This window comes from Danio rerio, chromosome 12, assembly GCF_049306965.1.
Source record: "Danio rerio strain Tuebingen ecotype United States chromosome 12, GRCz12tu, whole genome shotgun sequence".
Taxonomy (NCBI): Eukaryota; Metazoa; Chordata; class Actinopteri; order Cypriniformes; family Danionidae; genus Danio; species Danio rerio.
Genome location: NC_133187.1, coordinates 5,779,248 through 5,800,423, shown reverse-complemented (window position 1 = coordinate 5,800,423; position 21,176 = coordinate 5,779,248). Strand labels below are relative to the sequence as shown.

The 21,176-nt window shown below is 36.9% G+C and overlaps 1 protein-coding gene across 19 annotated transcripts in view; it reads right to left on the bottom strand.

Annotated features, from left to right (window-relative positions):
• The window catches only part of plce1 (phospholipase C, epsilon 1), a 159,939-nt gene extending 142,156 nt beyond the window's left edge, over window positions 1–17,783 (bottom strand). For 18 of the 19 annotated variants that reach the window (XR_012387656.1, XR_012387657.1, XR_012387658.1 and 15 more), the window contains exons 1-2: window positions 17,581–17,783; window positions 5,528–6,830 (exon numbers count right to left, since the gene is read on the bottom strand). Coding sequence is in view for 15 of the 19 variants with exons in the window: in XM_021480151.2 (XP_021335826.1) it covers window positions 5,528–6,619 (1,092 nt within the window). In the remaining 4 variants the exon portion in view is untranslated. 19 annotated transcript variants of the gene reach the window in all.
• Between the last annotated feature and the right edge of the window lie 3,393 nt (window positions 17,784–21,176).

The window sequence follows — 21,176 nt, the reverse complement described above, 5'->3', positions numbered from 1 at the left end:
GCATTTGTTTATTACTTGCTTCAAAGCATCTTTAGCAGCTGCATCAGCTCGCTCATTGCCTAAAAGCCCGACATGTCCAGGAACCCAGCAAAAAATGATGTGATAAAACTGATTTTGTAGTTGGTGAACTTTAGTTAAAATATTGTCAATCAAAGGATGATCATTTGTTGAAGATTCCATAACTTGGAGGCATGATTTAGAGTCTGTGAAAATGATGGATTTCTTTTGTTGTGCATTTTCTATGTACTCCAATGCTAAAAGTAAAGCGCGGGCTTCAGCTGTGAATATGGAGCATTCTTTAGGTAGACTGATTCCATGACTTTGTTCCCCTGTCACCATTGCTGCTGCTACATTACTTTCCATCTTTGAACCATCTGTGAAGATTGGTATGTGCTGAGAGTATTGAGTTCTGATATCCAGGTAATGTTGTTTGTACATATTGGGATGAGTAACTCCTTTCTTCTGGTGTCCTAGCTCCATATTGATTATAGGCATCTTTAAATTCCAGGGAGGCAATGAGTTGAAGTGTATTTGTTTTAAAATGTCCAGGTTTAAATTTAGATTTTGTAAGTGTGAATTGATACGTAAACCAAATGGTCTGATGGTTTTTGGCTTACTTTCGTATAATTGTACAAACTGAGGTTCGAAAACTGCAGTATAAGCTGGGTTATTCTTATTTGCCTTTAGTTTGATAGCATATTGTAATGAAAGTTTCAGCCGTCTATTTTGAAGTGAAGGTTCGTTAGCTTCAATGTACAGACTCTGAACGGGTGATGTTCTGAATGCTCCTAAAGCAAGCCGTAATCCTTGATGGTGGACTGTATTGAGGATTTGTTTATAAGATTTCCTGGCAGAGTCATAAATTATGCTTCCATAATCCAAACGAGATCGAATGAGTACTCTGTACAATCGTAAAAGTACAGTTAAGTCAGCACCCCAATTTGTTTTTGCCAACACTTTGATTATGTTCATAGCTTTGAGGCACTTGTTTTTCAAAAATTTTATATGAGGGATAAAAGTCATTTTGTTATCAAAAAGGAGACCTAAAAACTTGATTTCTTTAACAACTTTGATCATATTTCCATTGATAAAAAGTTCTGGATCATGATGAAGTGATCGCTGGATACAAAAATGTGTGCAAACAGTTTTTGTTTTAGAGAACTTAAAACCATTTTCGACAGCCCACTGGTTAATTTTGTGAATATTTAACTGCAATTGCCTTTCAATTGTATTCATGTTCTTCCCTCTGTAACAGATACATAAATCATCCACGTAGATGCTGCAGAACATATTTGGAGCAATGATTTCCACAATGCTATTTATTTTAATATTGAAGAGTGTGACCGAGAGTATACTTCCTTGAGGAACTCCGAGTTCTTGTTGGTGGGTATTTGAAAGGGAATTTCCCACTTGGACTCTGAAGTTTCTTCTAGTGAGAAAGTTTGAAATGAAGGTAGGAAGTTTTCCTCTAAATCCCATTTGGTGAAGATCTTTTAAAATTCCATATCTCCATGTTGTGTCATAAGCTTTTTCTAAATCAAAGAAAACAGCAACAACATGTTCTTTTCTGATGAATCCATCTCTGATATAAGTTTCTAGTCGGATTAACTGATCCAATGTACTCTTTCCACGTCTAAATCCACACTGGTAGTCAGTTAGTTGTTTGTTTTTTTCTATTGTCCAGACAAGACGGTTGTTAATCATTCTTTCCATCGTTTTACATAAACAACTGGTCAGAGCAATTGGTCTGTAGTTATTTGGATCAGTGTGGTCTTTTCCTGGTTTAGGTATAGCTATTACTGTTGCTTCTTTCCACGAAGCTGGAATTTTTCCCGAAGACCAGATGTTGTTGAACTCGTCCAGTAGAAGGCATAGTGAACTATATGGTAAGTGTTTTAAAAACTGGTAATGGATTTTATCTGGTCCAATGGCTGTATCATGTGAGCATTTTAAAGAATTTATTAATTCTTTAATTTTAAAAGGTTGATTATATACTTCTTTGTTGTCAGAATAAAAATTTAGTTCTTTGCATTCCTGCTGTGCTCGTATGATTTGAAATGCTGGGAGGCAGTTCTCTATTGATGAATTCTTTTCGAAGGCTTCAGCTAATGTATTTGCTATGTCCATTTCCTTTGTTTGAAGTATTCCTTGTTTTATAATATGTTGTATGCGAGTTCCATTTTCCTTTCCCTTCATTTTACGGATCATGTTCCAAATCTTCTTCATGGGAGTATAGTAAGTTAAGCTGGATACAAATTGTTTCCAGCTTTGTTTCTTTGCTTCATTTAGGGTTCTGCGAGCTTGGGCTCTACAAATTTTAAAATGGATAAAATTTGTAGTTGTTGGATGTTTATTAAAAGCACGTTCTGCTTTTTTCCGAGTTTCAATAGCTTTTTTACATTGTTCATTAAACCAGGGATTTGTCTTTCGTTGTGGTTTTGTTGATGTCTTTGGGATGGTTTCATCTGCTATAGCGATTAACTGCTGAGTGAAGTCTTCTATTGAGTTCTGATTATCTTGGGTAGCTGACATAAATTTTTCACAACACAAGGTTTGAAAGGTGGTCCAGTCTGCTTTCTTGAGTTGCCATCTTGAAGGTCTACTTGTTACATCCAATTGTGGAAATGTGAGGATAATTGGGAAGTGGTCACTCCCGCATAGATCATTCCATACTCTCCATGAACAGTCAAGTAAAAGATCAGCACTACATATTGTCAGATCGATTGCTGTATAAGTACCATGTCCTGGATGAAGATATGTTTTGGTTCCATCATTTAAAAGACATAAATCATTATTTTCTATAAAAGTTTCCATTCTTCTTCCTTTGGCATCACAGTGATCATCACCCCATAAGATGTTGTGGCTGTTAAAATCACCCATCAGTAAAAATGAAGTTGGTAATTGTGAAATAAGTTTGTCCAGTTCTTGAGGTATTACAGCTTCATGAGGTGGGATATAGATAGAGCATATTGTAATTGTTTTATGTAGAGTAAGTTGAACTGCTGTTGCTTGTAATTGAGTGTCCAATACAACTTGACTGTGGATAATGTCGTTTCTCACTAGGATAGCTGATCCTCCAGAGGGTCGTTGTATGTTTGGTCCACATATACTAATCATATTAAAACCTTTAAAAGTTAAGGCATCATTTGGAGATAAGTGGGTTTCCTGAATACAATAGGCAAGTGGGTTAAAAACAGAATTTAAATGCTGTAATTCTGCAAAGTTGGTTTTTAGTCCCCGACAATTCCACTGTATTATGTGATTGTTTATTCTCAAGTGGGAAATATAGGTACAGGTCCTTTATTTTTACATTTAGGTGAGAGACTACGACTACGACTGGTCGTTGTCTCCGTCATTTCAATATCTTTAGGATTGTCATCTTTGTGAGTTCGACATTTATCTTGATTTGGTTGTTGATTTGTTGTACTTGGAGTTTTCTTTTTCACTTTTGATTCTTTCTGTTCTAGGTATAAGTCTTGAATTGGTCCAGTTTGAATGAGTTCATTTTTTGTTTTTTGGGAAGTTGAGTTTTTGGTGTTGCTTATGGTTTGAGGTTTGTCCTTGAATAGCCAAGTTAGATCCGTCTGACAACTTATTGATTGAGTTTTTGGTGTGACTGCAACAGAATAGGGCTTTTTCAGACAGAAGGCAGGAAGAGCTTCAACTATTTTACGAGCTTCAGGATAACTCATCTTCCTTGTGTGTTTTATTTTTTGTATTTCTTTCTCTTTATGCCAAATGGGACAATTCTTTGATGAGGCTGCATGATCTCCAAGGCAGTTTTTACATTTAGGAGGTTTTGTGCAGTTCATTCCATGATCATCCTCACCACAGTTTTGACATGTTGTCTTATTTTTGCATCCTGCAGATCCATGACCAAATTTCTGGCATTTAAAACATCTCAGTGGATTTGGTATGAATATATCTACAGCAACACTTAAATATCCAAGTTTGATTTTCTCTGGTGGTTGTGGTCTGTTGAAGGTCAGGATGTATGTTCCCGTTTTAATCATCTGCCCATCCTTTTTGATGATTATTCTTTTTACGTCGATTACACCTATTGGTTTTAATTCTAAAGCGATTTCAGATTCGTCCATATCTTGTAATTCTCTGGTGCGGATTACACCTTTGCTGTTGTTCAGGGTAGAATGAGGAAATGCTTTCATAGTAATTCCAGCCAAAGTTGTTGCTTGTAGTAAATTTTCTGAGTTAGCTTTCCTAGCACATTCCACCAAAATTTGTCCAGATCGCAGCTTTTTAATGTCTTTTACTGTTCCTGCAATTCCTGTGATTCCTTTGTGGATCGCAAAAGGGGACAGTTTGGTCAGGGGCATGTCATCAGTCAGTGATTCCAGTACAATAAATCTTTGCCAGTTTTCATTTTCAGATGGGAAATTAAAACCAGTTCTTAGTTCAGTCTCCAAGTCTTGTTCCAATATCCGTTTTTTAGTGTTTTGATTTTTTGCCATAATGTTTAGATATTTGTTCTTCATCTCTGCTCCTCACCCACCTCGGAGTCCTACAAGGGGATGTACAGAGCCACGGACATCCACTGGATGTACATCAAGGATACAGTGATGATATACTTGAGCATATAAACACAGGGTCTATAATACTCAATTGACCCTATGCCAGCGCCTTCCGGGAGAAAGGCAAGTCCTGACAAGCCGATTGATTGGAATGGGCCTTTCCAATCTCTCGTCTAGTTGAAGTATGAGCCAAAGTGATGTGTTGGATAATTGATAGCCGCAGCAAATCAAAATCCTCAATCACCAGGATCTCTTCCTCCACCAACACGAGTCGCAACTCACGGCCAACAAGTTGCCCCATTTGTCGCCTCTTACGAACAGCAAGGGGGTGCTAGGGACCTATTCTACCCCGGGTCCCCACGGGGTCGTTCTTTCCCCAAATGATGAATCGTAACTGTAATAGTTCAGCCGCAAGTTACGTCTCTTTGGTAAAGAAGAATTCATCTATTAAGTGCGCTTTATCTGCATGATTCTGATATGAGATGGAGTCTTGAAGGTGGGCTCTTTTGAATTAGGCCAGATCAGAAGATCTCACTCTATACATCATCATGGTCAGTACAAAAGCAACCACCCCACAAATCTCTACAAATTGATAGTCACTGAATACGCAACCATCTAACAAAGAACCCTGAATCCTTGAATGTCCCTTACTCGTATTTTTATTATATACTGTTTTTTTTAAAATACATTTATGCATATATAGCAATAGCAATCACCACCAACTAAGCACCCCAAAAAACAATTGAAGAATGCAAGGTTCAATCATAATTACTTGCACAATGATAATTAAAAGCACACTTGATAAAACAGCCAAGGGTTTCACTTATGGTTATTTCACAACATGCACTTTAACATAAACATTCAGTGCAGGAACTGTGGCACCAACTGTGAGAGAGGTCCATAAATAGAGCTTTAACATAACACCTGAACAACCACCAGTTCATAAAGGAAGCATTCATACCAAGTGGAGATTTAATGAAAAGAGAAATTGACCTTACCTCTGCAAGCCTGGCCCCGGGATAGGCGAGAAGGGCCCTGGAAACCTGCAGCTGGATGGCCTGAAGCGCTTTGCTGTGTCCGCTCGCCTCATGCCTGCTCCTCTCATTGCACACAGACTCCCAGATCCTGTCAGAGATGCAGCCGGTGGGTAGAGTCTTCACTATAGCTTTAGTGCCTGTGCACACGGTCTTTTTAAATTTCTGGTTGTTCTTGAGATATCTCCTGACCAGCACAGTAGATCGATCTTTCCTGTTACGCACAAACTCGCTGTCGGATACGGTGCCCTCGCCATCACTACTGTCAGGTACAGAGAACCTGAAGGGTTTGGACCTCTTAAGGGGCTTACCTTTAGAGCACATGGGTTTGGTGTTTCTGTTAAGCCTTTCTAGGCTAGAGAATCCATTTTTATGGCACACGGCACACAAAAAGTCCAGTCTGTTTCGCATCTTATTATTCTCGGCAGTGCCGCAACCGTTGGCGCATTGAGGGCCTTGTGGTGTGGATACTGGCACACTGCTTCTCCTCAAATCCAACCCACAGAAAGGCAGGTTCTCCATGTTTTGGCTGATGACTAATTCCTTTGGGCACAGTTCCCCATCTGAGCCACTCAATGTTGGTCGAGGTTCATCAAGGGAAGTAATACCAGAAGAAAAAGCTTCTGCTTTCCTCTTTTGGGGAACCGTTCCCCAGCTTCTAGGAGAAAAAGTATTCTTCGGGCAGCCTTCTGCATTTTCCACTGAATCACAAAACCCACACATATGGAAATTGTAGGATCCTTCTTCCCTGTGCCTTATAGCCTCACAGCTGCAGTTTTTGGACCTGAAGGTCTCATCTAAGCAATCCAAACTCTTAGACCTGATATCCAAAGACTTCCATATTCTGCACACTGTGCCCACTGAGTCCCCCTCCAAATGTACTGGTGTCTGAGGGGGTGTGCCCCCAGGCAAACTGTAGTTCATTAATAAACGAGCATCTCCATTACTTGAAGTCTCCTTACCAAGACTCTTCACTCCCAGTACAGGCGAAGCCCTATTGGAGGCCATGGAGCTCTTGATGCCAATATGCGCTTGTCTCTCAACATGAAGCCTCATATCACTGGACGCCCGATGTCAGATTCTTCTTGCTCAACTTACAGGGAGGACAAACATCTGGCTAGAGAAGATGGCCTCAGGATCAGGAAGAGCATATCATTGAGTCTGTCTGAAGAAGAAGCTGCCTGAGAAAATGACAGCTGTGTCTTCTCAAGTTGTTTGTCCTTCTCGATTTAACTTCTTGTCTCAAGGCCTTAAGATGCTGAGAATACTAGACAAGAGGGAAAGCCAGAAGAAAAACACATATCAATAAACAACATCTCTTACCACACAGCATTTACAGTGACCTGCATATATTCCCTGAATCAGTAAAGAAATACGGCAAACTAAAACATACTGTAACTATAACTCAACACATTGGTTTTACTTGGCCCGGGCAAGGGTAGAAAGATTTCTCAATCCTTATCAGAGCCAGGCTGTTTTGTGTCTTGCTAGGTGCTATCTAGGGAAGTTGTTAAAACTGCACCCCACCACAAATAAAACATTGTTTAAAATGCTGAAAAAAATATCGGACATGATGCACATTCTGCACATTCTACCAGGATGAAATGAAAATTCACATCCACGTAAAAACATCTCCCACTCAGGAAATCACACAGCTGTCCAAAATCTCACTGCAGTCTGCAGCCCCCCGGCCTTATAAATACACACGGGTCTCTGGAATGTGAAGCTTGGCTTGGCGGGGTTAGTCAGAATGAGATAAAAGGGGGGCATTCGCTGCAGTGATTCTGGGTGAATTCATCCCATCAGAGTATTCAAACATGGCTTAGTTCCCACACCCACACGGTCAACAATAAATCAGTGCGCTAACACAGCGAGGAGTATTTCTTTCATAACTCAGCACTTGACTGCTTGTAATCAGATGTCCTCTATGAAGGGGAAAAAGTGTTAAAGATACTACAATACCACTACTTTGTGAAGGGAATACAACAATCAGTGCTGACTGTCTAGAAATAATGTGTTTTAATTTCTGGAAAAAAAAAATCTAATGCAAAACTAAGCAATTATTAATTCCCCACAGCGGTTTTGTGGGATGTGGGAGTTCCATAAAAAAAAAAACATTTTGAAAAAGATGAGAAAGTCAGATCAAATGGAGGAGATTCAGAATGATAATTGAATCATAGCTCGTCCAACACAATTTTAAAACATTAATATTAGGGCTGCTCGATTTTGGGAAAAATCATAATCATGATTATTCAAAACGATTATCAGTTGAAGTCAAAATTATTAGCGCTCATGAGAATTTTTTTTTTAAATTACTATTTCCCAAATTATGTTAAACAGACCCAGGAATTTTAACATTATTTCCTCTCATTTTTTTTTCTTCTGGAGAAAGGCTTATTTGTTTTATTTTAGCTAGAATAAAAGCAGGTATAAATATTTTGAAACCCATTTTAAGGTCAATATTATTAGCCCCCTTAAGCAATATATTTTTTGGATTGTCTGCAGAAGAAACTACTGTTATACAATGACTTGCTTAATTATCCTAATTAAGCCTTTGAATTGCACTTTAATCTGAATGCTTGTATTTTAAAAAAAACATCAAGTAAAATGTTATGTACTGTCATCATAGCAAAGATAAAACAAATCAGTAATTAGATATGAGATATCAAAACTATTATGTTCAGAAATAAGTTTTAAAAAAAACTTCTTTCCATTAAACAGAAATTTGGGAGGAAAAGGGTTGCTAATATTCTGGAGGGCTAATAATTCTGACTTCAACTATATATATACAGTTATTTTCCACCCTGCAAAGGAAAGAGAAATAAATACAATAGAATAAAAATATGAAACAAACTGTGATTTAAGCATCTTCACTGTAAGAAAAACACTTTAGCTACAAAATTCTTCAGTCAAGAGCAGCGAGGGATTTTCTCATCGTTTGATTAATGATAAAACAGGCGGCAGCATATTGCGCTATGGTTTCTCTTTCACGTGTCTTTTGATTCTCAACTCGTTTGTTTATTACGCAAATGAGGGTTAATATGAATAAATCACTAATCACCACGTTTTGACACTTATTTGACCATTAAAGCGCTCACGTTAAGATTACTTTAGATGTCTGCGCTCCTCTGCTCGACTCTGTGTGCGAATGAGACCGAATGCTGACCGCGTGCTTATGCGTGTTGCACACACACATAAGCAATCGTTCTTTCGCGCTTTTAGTATATGATGCAATAATCGTTTATCTCGATTAATGGTTTTTCATAATCGTTAAAAGCCAAAATCAAAATCGGATTTTCAATTAATTGAAATATACACACATATACTTTAGGATTGTCACAATACTGGATTTCTGCCAGTGAGCATAAAAAACAGTTTATGGAAATGCCATGATGTGCTGGCTGAGCACACTGTAAACCATCTGAACTGTTGTTTTAGTCATTCTAAAACGCCTTACCGTTTCAGTATTTGTGTTACTATATTATTAATGACCTCCAGAATCAAGAGCGTCTGTGCTCCACGTCTGACACCTTCAAACGTCACCGCACGTTCACTGCATGTCAGGTTTGCCTTCTGAGGGGCAAGTCATTTATTAGATGAAAAAATAAGATTGACGCAGCTTCTCCTACTGCAGCAAATGCAGTTTTTACTGTTGATATTTGGCACCAAATAATCCGGAAGTGACGATTTTGTTCACTTTGACTCGTTGGATGGAAACGCTGCTTCATTCACTTGCCTTTTATGCGATAATCCAGTTTTGTGCATAAAGTTCATTCGCATTTTTGGATGGAAACATAGCTTGTGATTGGCTGTGAAGGTCATCAGTTCTCCGAACTCACTGCTGTTTACTGAGTGTAACCACAGATACAGGGACACTGGAGCGTTTTAAAGTCACATCGACCAGCTGTATTGTCTTTAAGCTGACATACGAGCGATCCGCTGATGAATCGCAGCTTTACAATGCTCCGGTGTCCCTGTATCTATGATTACACTCAGTAAACACCGGTTGGTTTGGTGAACTGCTGACCTTCACAGCCAATCACAGTGATTTATGTTGAGCATGTGAACACAATGGCAAATCAGCAGTGTTTAAGAACGTGCTCAACAGCCATCAAATGTTCACAGGACATGGATGTTTTTAAAATTGCAGTATCGATTGGTACCAAATTTCAGTATTGTGACAACCCTAACATACTGTGGCATATTTGATTATCAGCTTAGTTTAGATGTTCTCAAGCAAAGCTTAAGAAAGAGCTTTGAATGAAGGGAAATGACATTTTTAGAGCAATACAGCACACTGTGAGTATACATTAAAACCAGTCTAAAATTACATTTAGGGTTTGATAATTTGGACCTGGAAGTGGTGATGTCAGGCTTAATAAGCAGATGAGGATGCTAAAGTTATGTCTCTGGCATATAAGACTTATATGTTCTTTTGTAAAGAATTGAAAGTAATAGGATGCAATACTTTGCAATGGAACGTAAAAAAAAAATTGGTCCCCTTGTAAAGTATTGCATCCTATTACAAACAGCAGGTGTTGAGGATGGCATATAAAATAACAGGGGATAGCACACTTCTTAAACAAATATTTGTAGTGGATGCCCCTTGGGCGATGTCTAAAGACAATAAGATGTTCCACAAATTGTTATAAATTTACTTTTGTACCTGAATTAATTTGGGTACGTAATAAATGTAGTTACTAGATGGATTATTCTTATTTATTATCATCATTTTGTATAAATTATTATTATTATTATTATTATTATTATTATTATTATTATTATTATTATACAGTTTTTGTTTGATGTTAAGTGCTGGTGTATGTTGTGTTAAGTGTTTCATTCTTGTTATATGGGTAGCACAACCATGTCAAAATGAATTGCCTCAAAAGGATTAATAAAGCTTTGAACTTAAAAACTTTAAGCTATGACACACAGAAAAGCAGCAGCATAATCTCTACAGGAAGATGTATGATTTATGATATCATTATTCTCGCTTTAAAGCCTAAAATTAAAAACAGCATTCACCCAAATGGAAAAAGATGCCTCAGTTTCTTCATCAGTAGGTCCACACGGGATCTGCGAGCGCAGAATTTTCAGATTTCTAGCCCATCATTGATTCTGTTTATTTACTTGTAAATGTGTGTAAATCTGTTTTTATTCAGATTTTAAATTAACTTCAGTAATATTATTAACTAACATGAAAATGTTCATAAGATTTATGTACAATGCAGTTTGTAAAGAAATATTTCTGTCTTTTAGTAGATATATTATATGAGAGACTTGCTTTGTTTACCAAAAAAAGTGGATCTAATTTGATTTGCATTGTAAAATAAGGTTTTAGTTATGATACTCCCAAAATCATTCCACATAAATTCATAGATTTTTACCAAAACTCTGCGCAGAAACAGCTAAAAGTGTCTGCAGATTCCCTCTGGCCCTAGGTGATGATTTTACTGTAACATGTGCAATATTGAACCTAAAAACAAATGCTCAGAGCTTAAGCAGTCATAACTTTTTTTAAGTGAATATTTTTTCAGAAGCCATTTTTTTAAGTTGAAGGTGATAAACAAGGCCTCAATCTGCATGTTTATGATTTTAGAAGAGTAAGGCTCCAAATGTTTTGTCCCAATTTGCACCCAGAATGCATCTCTCAACATACTTGAGCACAAAATGCATGCATTCCTGCTGTAGTATAAGATCACAAAACAGATAAACCAGACACACCCTTGTCCTTATGATCAACCGTCATGCGTCCACAAGAATTCATCTTGCAATGAATGTTATGAGGAGGAATTTCTTCTTTATTATGTTTTCATTCTGTACGGCTGTTTTCCTGTTGTCTGATAAAAATGACAGCGATATGAATCTAAAGTTTAAAGCATTATTGTCACTACTGTTACTGTGGTTTCAGTTGTGCAACAAACAACATTAGTAATACTTTTAATATTTGTAAAAGCACTGCAAGCCTTTATTTGTATTTGTTTGCATTATGATAGACTGTATACAATTTATCAAGGTCATTTCCTGTAATCCTTACAAATCACATGATCAAGTTGCAACGGAATCTGGTATATCAGCATATCTGCAGTGGGTGTTGCAGGGATTTAAGTTCTAAAAACCTGAACTTGTCAAAGACACTTCTAACTTATCTAAACTACTAGCTGCAGCAGCAAAGAAGCAGTCGCGTCTTTAGATTGGTGGGTGGGGAGAAGTGTCTGCTGAAGCATGAGGCCATTGTAATGCTTGGAAATTACGGGAATTCCCACCTCCCCAAAATCCACCTCCGCGCCCCCTCCTTCTCCCCTTCTTTTCTGAAGCCAGCACAAACTAATTATCTGTGCTAGCTTGATTCGGTTCCCATGCAATAGGCGGCTACTGGAGCAAACCGTCAGAAGAGCTCATTTTATTAAAACAAAGCTTAGCTGCAGGTAAACATCATTAGCTTTGTTTCCATCTAAAGATGCAAAATCAAAAAATTATGCACAAAAACTGGAATATTGCATAAAAGATTAGTAAATAAAGCAATGTTTTCATCCAATGAGGAATAGGGGGAAAAAAATCATCACTTCCTGTTTAACTGGCGCAAAACATCAAAATTAAAACCGGAATTTGCTTCGGTAGGAGAAGCTGCGTGAATCTTTTCTTTATTTAATAAATGACTTGCGCCTCAAAAGACGATGCCGATACACAATGAACGCGTGGTGGCGTTTGAAGGCATGAGATGCGGAGCACAGCTGCTCTAGACTATTCTGAAGGTCATTAATAACACTAAGAGCGTATTCACACCATATACAGTTGCTTTGAACTGGGCCAAAGCATGCTTGTCCTCCCTCCCGTCTCCCCTGACGGCCCGTACTCACATTACATTCGGGCCTGTGCACACTTATGTCATCAATGATGTGCTGTTCAGTAAGCGCTTTCGCTTAACACAGTGAAGGTTTCTTCAGTTATATCGATTAAGTCGTTTGAGATGCAGTGACAATATTTTGCCAAACAGATGAGCCACTTCTGATACTCAAACAATCATAAGTTCCTTGTGCTGCAGGAATTAGGAGGTTTGCTGAAGGTGCAACGTGCAGTGCAGAGAGGGGTTTGTGTCTTTAATAAACTTATACAGTTTGTGTTCATTGAACAGTAAGAATGATTAATAAATCCATAGGAAACAGTCCTTTAAAAGTCACGTCTCACTTTCAGTTTCGGGCTCAGGCACATTTTGCACTCACACACAAGCGTACCGTGCCAAAGCCCAAGTGAACCGCGCTCACGCCTCTTCCAACCGGGCCAGGGCCAGCCAAGTGAACCATGCCTGAGCCTGATTCAGACCACTCACACATCTAAAAAAATCCGGTAAACAAGCCTAGGCACGGTTCGGATAGCCTAGAGCAGGGATGTCAAACTGAATTCCAGGAGGGCCGCAGCCCTGCACAGTTTAGTTCCAACCCTAATTAAACACACCTGATCAAACTAATTGAGTCCTTCAGGCTTGTTTGAAACCTACAGGTAAGTGTGTTGGAGCAGAGTTGGAACTAAACTGTGCAGGGCTGCGGCCCTCCAGGAATTGAGTTTGACATCCCTGGCCTAGAGTGAGTAGGCCCTAATACTGAAATGGTTACGGTGTTTTATAATGACAAAAACAACATGTCAGATGCTTTAGAATGCGGTCAGCCTGCTGGTTTGTCGTCCATTCACACACATTTTCAACACCACATGACCTCTTATAAAAACAAAAATAAAAAACGAAAAAAAATTGAACATTGCAATATTTTGTTAGTCTGCGATATATTATTACGATATGAATTTTACCAGATTACTTGAATATCTCTATTTGGAAAAAGATTGGATTCTCTAGAGGAGTGCATCTGCTTAAAATCTGACAAACTATCTACAAGCAGAAATACAACAAAGAAATAGATTAAAATACACAGCTTATAGCTTTTACTTTTTTAGTTTTCTGAGTCTAACAGTATTCAGGTACAGTCCCTGAATGAAAAAATTAAAAGAAATTAATAAAATTATTCAAAATTAAAATTACAAATGGGTTCAATTTCTCATGCCTGAATGCTTTTAAAATCATTATACAGCCACAAGCCTTAAAACACATGCAAATGATAAATTACAACACAAACATTGCATATCCTGCGATGTGACTATTGCGAATTATCATGCGATATGAATGCTAAAACATTATATTGTGCAGCCCTAATACTGGAATTTGTTCTGTAAAAGTGTTTCCATTATAGTTTATGCACATTTTAAATTATTGAATAAAGAAAGGTTATCCTACTCAGTTATGCGCACACGTTTTTATGCACACCTTGGCGTTGGCATCTACGATTATTTAGTTAGGTGCATGGAAATAAAGCTAATGACAGCATACAGCATCTTCAGCTTAGCTTAACCTAGGCTAAAAACTCATAAATTAAACTAGGTCAACTGTTGATGATCTTTGACCTGTGTTAGTTACAGTTGAATACACAATACAGTAGGCATCATTGCCATTTATAGACTCAAACTATTCAGCCTCTTTATAGATATGACCACTGAAATAGTATTCAATTCATATAAAAATATAAAATTACAAGCAGATTTTATTTACTTAGTCTAACCTGAAAGTTTTACGTACGGTCATAACTTACAATTGTTTTCATTTGGTCAATGAAATTTAGTTATATTCATGAAAGAGGAGAGCCTTGTTGAGTCTGGTGACAAGCACCATTTTCAAAAGGTTATTATGTTGTGGTTTTTGATAAGTATTAGTTGCTGTTTATTTTTCCAAGTTCCAAGTACAATTGTTTACAGCTTTTGGATTTCTTTTTTTTTTTACATTTCCTAATATTGTGTATTTTATATTAATAATTGTACTGCTAAACTGTTTTATAGCTGTTTATTTTTGATGAGTTTAAAATAAAAACTCGTTCAAAACCTATTAGAGTTTCTTTCTTCTGTCGAACACAAAGGAAGTTATTTTGAAGAAAGCTGGCTGATGGTATCTATTGAATTCCATAGCAATTTCTTTATGTTTTTCTACTACGAAAGTCAATGGGTACCATAACCCCCATTTTTCTACATATTTTTTTAAAAAATGAATAAAATAAAAAATAAATGGGGGCTTAAAGGTTTGAAATCGCATAATTAAAAATTTACAAGCTAGTTTTATTTATTTAGTCTAACCTGAAAGTTATAAGTACGATCATAAGTTACAATTGTTTTCATTTGATCAATGAAATTTAGTTATATACATGAAAGAGGAGAGCCTTGTTGAGTCTGGTGACAAGCACCATTTTCAAAAGGTTATTATGTTGAGATCTGCGTATGTTTACTATTGGACAGTCATTTTTGGTGAGAATTAGTTGTTTATTTTTCCAAGTTTAAGATTTTTTAAAAAGTCAAATATTTGAATATATCATGTAATTGGTTGGAGAAGCCCCATTGGTCTCTATAAAGGATGCTTGTACAGAAATTACAGATGAAATTGATTGTTTTCATTGTTCTAGCTTGTATAGTTACATTATTTGTCAAAGTTCAAGTACAATTGTTTACAGCTTTTGGATTTCTTTGTTTGCATTTACTAATATTGTGCATTTTATATTATTAATTGTATTGTTTTACTGTTTGGCGACGCAGTGGCGCAGTATAGTGCTGCCGCCTCACAGCAAGAAGGTCGCTGGTTCAAACCTCGGCTCAGTTGGTGTTTCTGTGTGGAGTTTGCATGTTCTCCCATGGGTTTCCTCCGGGTGCTCCGGTTTCCTCCACAGTCCAAAGACATGCGTTACAGGTGAATTGGGAAGGCTAAATTGTCCGTAGTGTATGAGTGTGTGTGTGTGTGTGGATGTTTCCCAGAGTTTGGTTGCGGCTGGAAGGGCATCCGCTGTGTAAAAACGTGCTGGATAAGTTGGCGATTCATTCCACTGTGGCGACCCCGGATTAATAAAGGGACTAAGCCGACAAGAAAATGAATAAATAAATGTTTTCCTGTTTTATAACTGTATTATTTTTGATGAGTCTAAAGTAAAAATATTTTGACCAAAATTTGATTTAGTCTTTTGTCTTTTTAGTCTTTATAAAGGAGGACATCATTTCTTCCCAATAATGTATTAACAGATTTTGAAAAAATTAAAAATCATCATTTACGCACTCTTTACTCGTTCAAAACCTTTCCGTTCCGTTCCGTTCTTCTGTCGAACACAAAGGTGATGGTACCTATTGACTTCCCTAGTAGAAAAACATTTTTAAAAATTGCTATGGAAGTCAATGTGTAATATTAACCAGCATTTTTCTAATTTTCTTTTGTTTTGAATAGTAGAAAGAAATGGCTGCTTAAGGGTTTGAAATCGCATAATAATTTTTTTTGAGTGAACTATCCCTTCAAATGTTAGCGTGAAATAAAAAAAAATTAACTGAATAAAAAACAATAGTAATAATAAAGAAATTAAATGTATTTGATAGAACCTTCATAGCGTAAGCTATGCTAAATGTGCACTTTCTTTTTTTTTTTTTGGAGTTGGATCTAAACAAAATTATTGCATGGATATCCTTCCCAGTTAATGGAGATCGTCCAGGTAATTATTTGAGAGTACTTAGTGTATTAACCTCACTTTTGCCCTGGCTTGTTTGAGATAAGCACTTATTGGTGGGTATAATATTGCAATCTAAAATCCCAATTCCATGTGCAATGTTCTAAAATAATCTAAAACGTAAAGAACTGGAAAATCAAAACCACACATAAAATCAGCACATGCTCAAAAATGAAAGCGTTTTTGGATAATCTATTATGCAAATATGTATTCTGTTTCATACAGTTTCACAAACAGAAATCAGCTTTAATCTATCAGTTAAATTTAAGAAAGAAATCTCTAGATGACTCCTAGTACGTCCAAATACTCAGAGAAGATGTCAGTAAATCAGTGTTTGCCATCATAAAATTAATGTTTGACAATCTTTGACAGTTTGTGGGTGTGCCATGTGTTCTAGCCATACACATTCTTGTTTTGCTACCTGAAACTCAGGTGTGTCGACCCACATTAAGTTTCACAACATTGACACGAAGTGTAGTAAATCTGATTACTCACAATGTCATGCAAAAGTGTTCAAATTCTGGGTATTAATGGGTATTGTGTCATATACAGTAGTGTGCATTCTGTCATAACTGATCAAAGGTATGATTATAGAGCTTGTTTAGAGAAAGAACAGTAACCAACGCGCTTCCAAGGGTTTCTCCATTGAGTTCTCATAAAAACAATATGGCATGTGAACTAAATCAGACAAGTTTTCCATCTATTCAGATTTTCCAGGCTGGTAAATGAAAATGGATTGTATGAGTTTGAGCATAAAAACCCCAGGATCACTCGTGCAAGATCAGGTTACAGAGCTGGTCAGCTCAGTCACAGCACAGAGACTTTACTAGAGCAGCATAAGATTTCCATTAGAAGTAGATTTACCAAACGAGACTTGGGGAGCCCGTAGAGGCAGAAAAGGGGGGACCGAAATACGTCCCGCTGTTTTTCGGTAAATTCCCTTTACAGTCTTAAATGTTTCCTCTTTTTACATTTTTAAATAAACTGAATATGAATCTTGATATGTAACGCACAACTTAAAACCATCAATACGAAAACACCTGCATGACATTACTGAGAACCATCACTGACAAAAAGAAACAATTTACTATGGTATTACCGTGTTTTTTTGGTCATGTCCCAAACACTGTACCATCATGACATCGTGTTAATGAAATAATATTGTTTGTAGTATGTTAACGATACTAAGATATTAGGCTAATATAACCGAACTAAAGCTACTGAGTTGAGTGAAAACAAACGAGTTATGAAGCACATCGTCTTTCTTTCATTCATTTCCAATTGAAATCATCCGACAGCATAATTTATCAATTGACACGCTTCATGAAATGTTATTTTGACGTTCAACTGCAGGATGTTTGCTAAATGAACGGATAAACAGGAGAGTTCACAATACAAACATAACGTAAACACGTGCCAAAGATTGGAGAAGCAACTTACCGCGGCAACAGAAAGTCATCGTCTCACGCGCGAAACAGGATGAAACTTCATTGTGGTTTCAAAAAATGACTTCAGTTTAAACTGCAGAAAGTGTTTAAAAGCAGTACTGAGTTTCAGCTGGTCCGACGCGGGAAACTCAGTCAGCAGCAAACACAGCAGCACTACAGCACCGAGCAGCACAATAGCTGAACTGCAGAGGTGTCACTGCATAGGAATGTCTGAGGACTTTAACTCACTGTTCAGTCTCACTGACATACTTCACTACTGTCACAGAAGAAAACTTACATTTTCTTTCGGATATTACACGGGCACACCATACAAATAATACAACGATTTGTTTGTTTGTTTATTTTTTTTTTGAAATACATTAAATATTACTGTTACATACTAGTCATGTGTATCAAATATATTATAAATATAACAAACGGCGCATATACACTCAAACACATATCTTTCTGCTGCTTGTTTAAACTACTTATTTAAAATGAGCTGAAACAACATTTATTGAGTTTTTTGAGACAACTTAATAGTTTTAATTTGAATTCACTTCATTTTTAGGTTAACATGTTCCCGAAACATACATAAATTGTGTGGAAATCTGCAGTTTTAAAGGCTGGTTTATACTTCTATGTCAAGAAATCATGCCTTGCGCATTGCTATGCATTTATACTTTTGCATGCTGTTTGTGTTGCTCTGCAATAACACTTCTTCAGAAACATTACCTGACAGTGAGGTGTTTATGTTCCTCTGTGTCTAGTTTTTTTGCTGATGTTTTGTTTTTCTAAACGCTATCTTAATGTACAAGTAGCTTAAACTCGCTCATTCAGTCGGGAACCGGCGGACGTGCAACAGCTTTATTCATAAAGTAAACACAAAACAAAACTTTCAACCTGGAGCTCTTACATGGGACTCGACACTTGTAACTCTCGCTACGGGAATCGCACAGCTTTCGGCCCCACCCACACTTGTCAGTGCTACCAAGCCGACCAATCACAGAGCTAACGCTACGCACCGTTGCGACGTGTAGTTACTGTATGTTTTTTGAGCGACGGCGTCAGCCGCAGCCAGGGCTATGCAACCACACAAAGGCTGTGCACTGCCAGAGCATATGCCTGCACTTGACGCAGAAGTATAAACCAGCCTTTACAGTGTAACAGATGTTCGATCCTCAAATTTGATTGGCCAATCAGTTTTCCAAGAAATAGTGTTAGCTTTTCTGCAAGTTACAATTTTTATAGCGACAGTGACAATATTATAATTTTTATTTTTTATTTTGCTGCCACATAATTTAAACCAAAAACAATTAAACAATCAAAATCAGAGGACCTTTTAATATCTAAATAGATTCAGATTTCATGCTAATTTTGGGTAGCTAGATGCATCAGGTGTCATTATCGCAACGCACTTTCTGACTTGAAATGGGCTGTGTCTATTTTAATCTGAACATGTCTGAAAAGTTGCTCTCATTCTTTGTCATTATACTTGTTACATCAGTCTTTTATTGAATTATAATATATGGTGAGCATACAGAGCAAACTTAGCGACTCAAACTGTGCAAAAATAGCTGATTGGTGCATTTGTTGTTTATATGAACATAAATATTTCAATTCTATTTCTGCACTAGCATAGCAGACGATTTAAATACATGCATGTTGATATTATACATGCAGTAGGAACTCATCAAGGTCCAAGCACAGCACATTAGGCAACTGGTGTTAAATATACATAAAACTGACATCAAAACCGAGACCCTCTTCCACCCCAGCTCCACCTGTGTATAGATTTGCTATGGTGTTTACATGTATGCAAGGGCGGCTTTAGTAATTTGGTGGCCCTAAGCAATTGCACCCATGGGGCCAAAAAGTCCAAATATGCACCCTTAGTATTTATTTATTTGTTTGTTTGCTTGTTGTTTGTTGATCTTTTCTACATTTTCTTTTCTCAAAACAACATTACAATTTTATTTACAAGATATGATAGTAAACTTTAATGTTATATGTAACTTATAGATACAATTTATACTTTTAGGTATTTATTGGAGAGGGGTCTGGATGCAGACCTGGTGCAGTACAATCTGGGCTGCATCCAATGCTTTTTAATGGGCTCATCTTGTGTCTGACACTTCATTGCTGAATAATGCAATCTCAGGCTGCATCATAAAGGCTGCATCCATATACTATTCATTTATTGGGGGACCCCATGTTTCCTGGGGCATTAAGCATATGCTTACCTCACATATTGGTTAAATCCGACCCTGCATTTTTGTTATGTTTGCGGCACCAGTGTGTTATACTCTCAGAGAGCACCAAGATTCAAAGCAGCAGCAGCAGAGCAGATCTACTCCACCAAGACCAACCACATCAACTTTGCCCTATAAATATTTATTACTTTAATAAATCTCAGGAAAGTTTTCATGATTAAAATATGCCAATTATACATTCTTCTAAGTAACGTTAAAATTTGTGAAATTAATAAATAAACTTTTTAAGCATAATTATAGGCATAGTTTGCGAAATTTGTGATTTTCTTTCTGTCATTATTTAATTTTCACTTGTCACAAACCTGGTTGACTTTTTTTTTCCCCCAAGAGAGACATTTGAAGAAAACCTGTAAACTGTGACTTCCACATTTGCTAATTTAACTAAATTAATGGTTACAGGATTTCAGTTTTCGTCAAAATATCTTCTTTAGTGTTTAACAGAATAAAAAATGTATCAAAAGTTTGGAAATATTTAGCCGATGCTGCCTTTTAAGTTAAATATTCCTTAAATATATCAAATATGACACAGTAGGCTTTAGGTAACTATATTATAAAAATAAGTATTCAGTATTCAGATCAAGAAATGCTGCAAAAACACTACATTTCTGAGAAAAGCTGCTGCATTTTGGGCAACAAAAATCTGAATGTGGATATTTAAGCACTACAGGCTTCAACAGCTGTTCTGATGTGAATGTGAATATACCACAAATGTAGTTTCCCTCTGTTTTAAGAAACTAGCACTAGCCAATACTCCTGCTCCAATTTTATTTTTTTATTTTTAAAGAAGACTAAATATTTACCTATTTTGGGACACAACAGGTTTATATAACTTTACCTATCATGCAGTAGAAATGCTCCGCACCTCACTGCACATGTGCACAATGCTTCAGTTTTCAATCTGACCAAATGTTTACATGTCCTCTCAGTCGGATCAGTGAAGGTTTAAACCAGCCCTTACAATAAGATCTAATTTCAATTAGAGTTAATAAAGGTGTTTATACGCAGGCCTACCAGTTCATCCGAACCATCAGTTTGATTACTAACAGGCTGTCTGGCAGAATGTAAAAGTAGCCAGTGATGGACTGTTTTCATGAGTTGAATTTTTTCTAAAAAGTTTAGTCACAGGTACATTAAAAAAAACATGTAATGTACCAGAATGGCTGTTTTTCATCTGTAGTCGCTAGACATAATGTTAAGATCACCCCAAACAAAATGTAATTAACATACATATTAAAACAACTTTAAATTACATAGAGATATACCCCCGAGCTATCTCTTACAGTTGTTAGTGTAATATACTATTCTCATGCGGCTTTTATGGAAAATGAAAACATTA